Source organism: Papio anubis, chromosome 9 (genome assembly GCF_008728515.1).
Source record: "Papio anubis isolate 15944 chromosome 9, Panubis1.0, whole genome shotgun sequence".
In the NCBI taxonomy this organism is placed as follows: Eukaryota; Metazoa; Chordata; class Mammalia; order Primates; family Cercopithecidae; genus Papio; species Papio anubis.
The window spans coordinates 57154176-57158244 of record NC_044984.1 but is presented as its reverse complement, the minus strand read 5'-3'; the positions used below and the strand labels follow the sequence as shown (position 1 = coordinate 57158244).

Below are 4069 nucleotides of genomic sequence, written 5' to 3'. Positions count from 1 at the left end.
CGGAAAATAAAATCATAATGCAATTAACATGTTATGATTAGTTTCTCCATAAACCAAGATTTGACATAACACCCCAGAGGTTTTCATTATTTGAGAAAACAAGCACTTAATAAAGCTTTGAATTTCCTCTGCTTTGCTATCAAGAAAAGTATACTTAGCCAACATTCAAGTATTTTCTGCATCTTAAGATTCAAGATAAGGTTCTTCACCGCCCTTTCCACAATGAGGCCGCTCCATCCTGATGAGATCAGATTAAGTAAGGTTATTCTCAAGGCTAAACCAAACCCAATCAAGGTACATATATCAGATCACTTTTGAATGACAAAAGCATCGAACTCCTGCTGAAGGGTTTGGTTGGTTTAAAGAACTGCCTTTTTTTTTTTTTTAACAGAGCATCAGAAAACCATACAAAATTGTGATTACATTATATTCAAAACTACCTATTCTGTACAAATACACATCAATTTTCAAAGAAAAGTACTAAACCTGACCACTTATTTCCCTCAGTGAAAATAAAATGCAAAAATACAAGTATCTGGTTTCCACGCAGACTTCAGGATATTAGAACACTGAGTATTTTCATTAGTTATCCAAACTACCTTTTTACTCTATGCAAAGATATTTTGCTATTAGGAGTAGTGGCCACTCAGGAATCAAAATGAGTGTTAGTAGATTTTAAACTCAAATCTAGAAACCACACTTTCAATTCCTAGTCCTCTTCTCCCATACAAAACCTCAAAGATGTAAGTACCACATAACATTGGAATCAAAGGTCATAAAAACCAAAAAGCTAACCCACCACCACAGCAGAATCTGAGCCCCAAGGTTAAACTAAAAAGAAAAAAAAACAACAAAAAACAAAACCATTCACAGCACACTGTACATAGAATTTATTTGTTTGCCTCATACATTAAAAAATTAGAATAGTGCAATTACCTACAAATAAATTCAATCTTCTCATTCACGGAGTTGCAAAGTTTAAAGAAAAACTTTAAATTGCTTTGGGTTCACATTTTTGAAGACACGCTCAGATTTACTAAGAGAGCATATCAGAAACCAGATCTAAAATGTTAAGGCATAAACTTTAATTACCAGGTCTACTTCTGCCCCTACAAAGCCAGTTCTGCAGATCGCTCATTCCACTCCAACCTACAGCTAAAGAATGAAGTAAAACAGGTACACACTAAATCTGGCATTTAACTGCTGAAAGAAGCGTTAGAATTCTTTAGGGTGAAAAAGTTATCTTACACAATTCCACTCCTTCCTTCAAGAGAAGGAATCCAATGGCTTAGCTCTTCCCCCACCTTTAAAAAAGATCGCGGTCCACCCCACTCCCCTCAATTCCTTCTTCCAGGAAAATGTGAAACTAACGGTTTCCGTGCTGGCCGCGCCGGCCGGGCGCCGAGGCTTCGCGGGCTGTCCCCAGGCAGCGCCCCGGAAAACAAAGGGGATTCCCAGCCATTGTCCTCCGCGGCGCTGAGCATCACCAGCACTAGCAAGGCAGTAGCTTGCGCAGTTATCTCCACAGCGGGCAATGTCACAACCCGACCAACAGCACAAACTACTACCTCAGCCAGGGCCATGGTGTAGGGGAGGCACGGGACCACGCGGAGGGCAGCAAAGCGGCTCCGGCGCTTCTCCGTCCTTCCTCGCCGCCGACGTCGGCCCGCCGTCCCTTCTTTTCCTTTCCCTTCCCCGCCGCGCCGCGCCGCGCCCGAAGACCCCGCCCAGCACCCAGCGCCTCGGCTGCTCCCGGCGCGCCCCGAGAGCTACGGGGATCAGAAGCGGCGTCGGCGCCCGGGTGTTACAGCCGGCGTTCTCTACGTCAGCCACCGCTCTGAAGAAGGGCGCCGGTGTCCTGCGAGGAAAGCCGCTCCCTCCACTGCCCGAGGGGAGCGCGTTGCCTCACCGCTCGAAAAAAGGAAATGGGCGGCAAAAGCGCAGTCAGACACCAACTGGTTCTGGACGGCCCCCGAGAGGCAGCGAGCAGCGCTCCCGCGCTTCGCCCGCTAGGAGCTGCCGCCACGTCCCGAGCTGCGCCGTTCGCGCCCCTCCCTGCTCCAAGCCCCCGGTGGGGGCTGGGCTGTGGCCGAGCCCGGCACCCGGGCCCCCACCCGCGCCGCGCTGCCGCACCCGCCGTCGGCCCGCTCTCGGCGCCGACAATCGCCGGGGCGCATCCTGCAGAGGCGGCCGCCGGCTCCGCCAAACAGCAGCCAAGGCATAGCCGGGAAGTCCCCAGGCTACCCGTTCCCCCGCACCCTTCGGGGAAATCCCGTTCAGTTCTGCAGGAGGCGAAAACGGAACAAACGAAAACCCCTTAACAGTGAAACCGGGCCAGGCGATGGCCCGGGTGGCGACGGCCACGACTCGACGCGTGCGGACACGAGACCCGTCTCGCGCTCCGCTGCTCCTGTGCGTCCGGACGAACCTTAGAGATCACTTAAGGAGGCTCGCGCGCTACTCCTCACCACGTGACCGCCCCACCAGGCGGCCCCCCGCGCCGCCATCTTACATCCGGGACAGAGGCGGCGTCCCTTTTCCCCGCCTTGGCAAGCTTCGACGTGCCACCAGAAATCAGCCCCGAAAGAGGGGACCCCGATTCCACGTCACCGGAGTGCTGAGGCAACGGGCGATGCCCTCCGTCGGCTCAGCGGGGAAAAGTGGAGTCCCAAACTTTTTTCGGCCTTTGCCCGCAAAGAAGATGGCGGCGCATACCGCCGCCTAAGCGGACACGTTGTACCCTGGCCGTGGTTTGAAGTTTCCGGCACCTCCTTTCCCATCCAGCAAGGACACAATCATACGAGCCCCACCCACGGGGGGTGGCTGCTGAGCTACATTCCGCAGGAAACAGGCGGGAAGGCTGCGGCACAGCTCGCTTTAAACGCAAGCTTCTGGGACTCGTGGTTTTGGCTTTTTCTTTTTAAACCAAGTTAGGGAGAAGGCTGACTGCCATGGAGCCACTTCTACTTTTGGCCCAGACAACTTACGGGATTTTTTTTTTCCCTCCCATTTAGAGATTTTTTGTAGGAAGTTAACAAATTATTTTAAAGAAAAAGTTAGGGCTTGTCAGATAAAATACAGGACGCCCGGTTGAATTGGAATTTCAGATAACCAGTGTTTTGGCATATATGTGTTACATATATTTTTAAAATTGTTTATCTGATATTCCAATTTAACTGTGCATTCTCAATTTTTAATGACTGATCTGGCAGCCCTATCAGCCTTACCCCTGAAAATCCATCATACTCATGACAAAAGTAAGGAATGGAGGGAAATGAAAAGCATGTTTAGCTACAACTTAGAATTGTCTTTGCCCAGACTTTGATCCTTCGTATCCTTGTATAATTCCCTTTCTGGCAAAATAAGATTTTTTTTTCTTAAGCTATTACGATGTAATGTTGGACAACAGATCCTCCTGGCCAAGAGGTTTAATTGCAAATTAAAAATTAAATAACTGGCTTTTTGTTTCTATTCTACATGGTATAGGCGATGGGACCCAAACAATTTCTTAAAGTACAAGTTTTCAAGTTAAAAATCAGCCTGCCTGACATATTTCATAACATTTTTACGTGCATATTCAGAAACTTTCCAATTAAGAATATTTGTGTAAACATAATACATTTGCAATTAAATGCTTTACTTGACAAAGCATAAACTCATCTATCAATCACTAAGCATAAACTCAATCAAATCATAAACTCAAAGCATAAACTCACCTATCAATCACTTACCAGAAAGTCTGTAGAAACTTCACACCATCCTTCCTTGATAAGCAAAGATTGGACTGCCATGGGGATCAACCCTCACTGCTCATTCACTGCACAGTGGATCAGATTATTCTGCACCAGAGCAAATGTCCTTTGCCATAATGGCACAGATTTTTAAACGGCCATTAAACAGCTGTTTGGTCTATGGTATACAGATTTGTTACAGCAGTAGTTTCCAACTAAATTTAGTCATTACGCTACTTTATCACTTAGATTCCTTTCCATAATCTGTTTTTAACAGTGCTAACACCAATATACTCATCATCCACATATAATGTACTGTTACCATCAACTTTTTCTCC

The 4069-nt window shown here is 47.3% G+C and overlaps 1 protein-coding gene across 1 annotated transcript; it reads left to right on the top strand.

The window, feature by feature from the left end:
* The first annotated feature begins 1897 nt into the window (after nucleotides 1–1897).
* LOC101022855 (putative uncharacterized protein encoded by LINC01465) lies at nucleotides 1898–2688 on the top strand. Its single transcript, XM_003906708.3, has one exon. The coding sequence runs from the start codon at nucleotides 1926–1928 to the stop codon at nucleotides 2319–2321; it is 396 nt and encodes a 131-aa protein (XP_003906757.1). The 5' UTR covers nucleotides 1898–1925; the 3' UTR covers nucleotides 2322–2688.
* The last annotated feature ends 1381 nt before the right edge of the window (nucleotides 2689–4069 follow it).

Bases quoted from the DNA above. Each gene is read 5' to 3' on its own strand.
- LOC101022855 (XM_003906708.3), top strand. From the start codon at position 1,926: ATGGGCGGCAAAAGCGCAGTCAGACACCAACTGGTTCTGGACGGCCCC.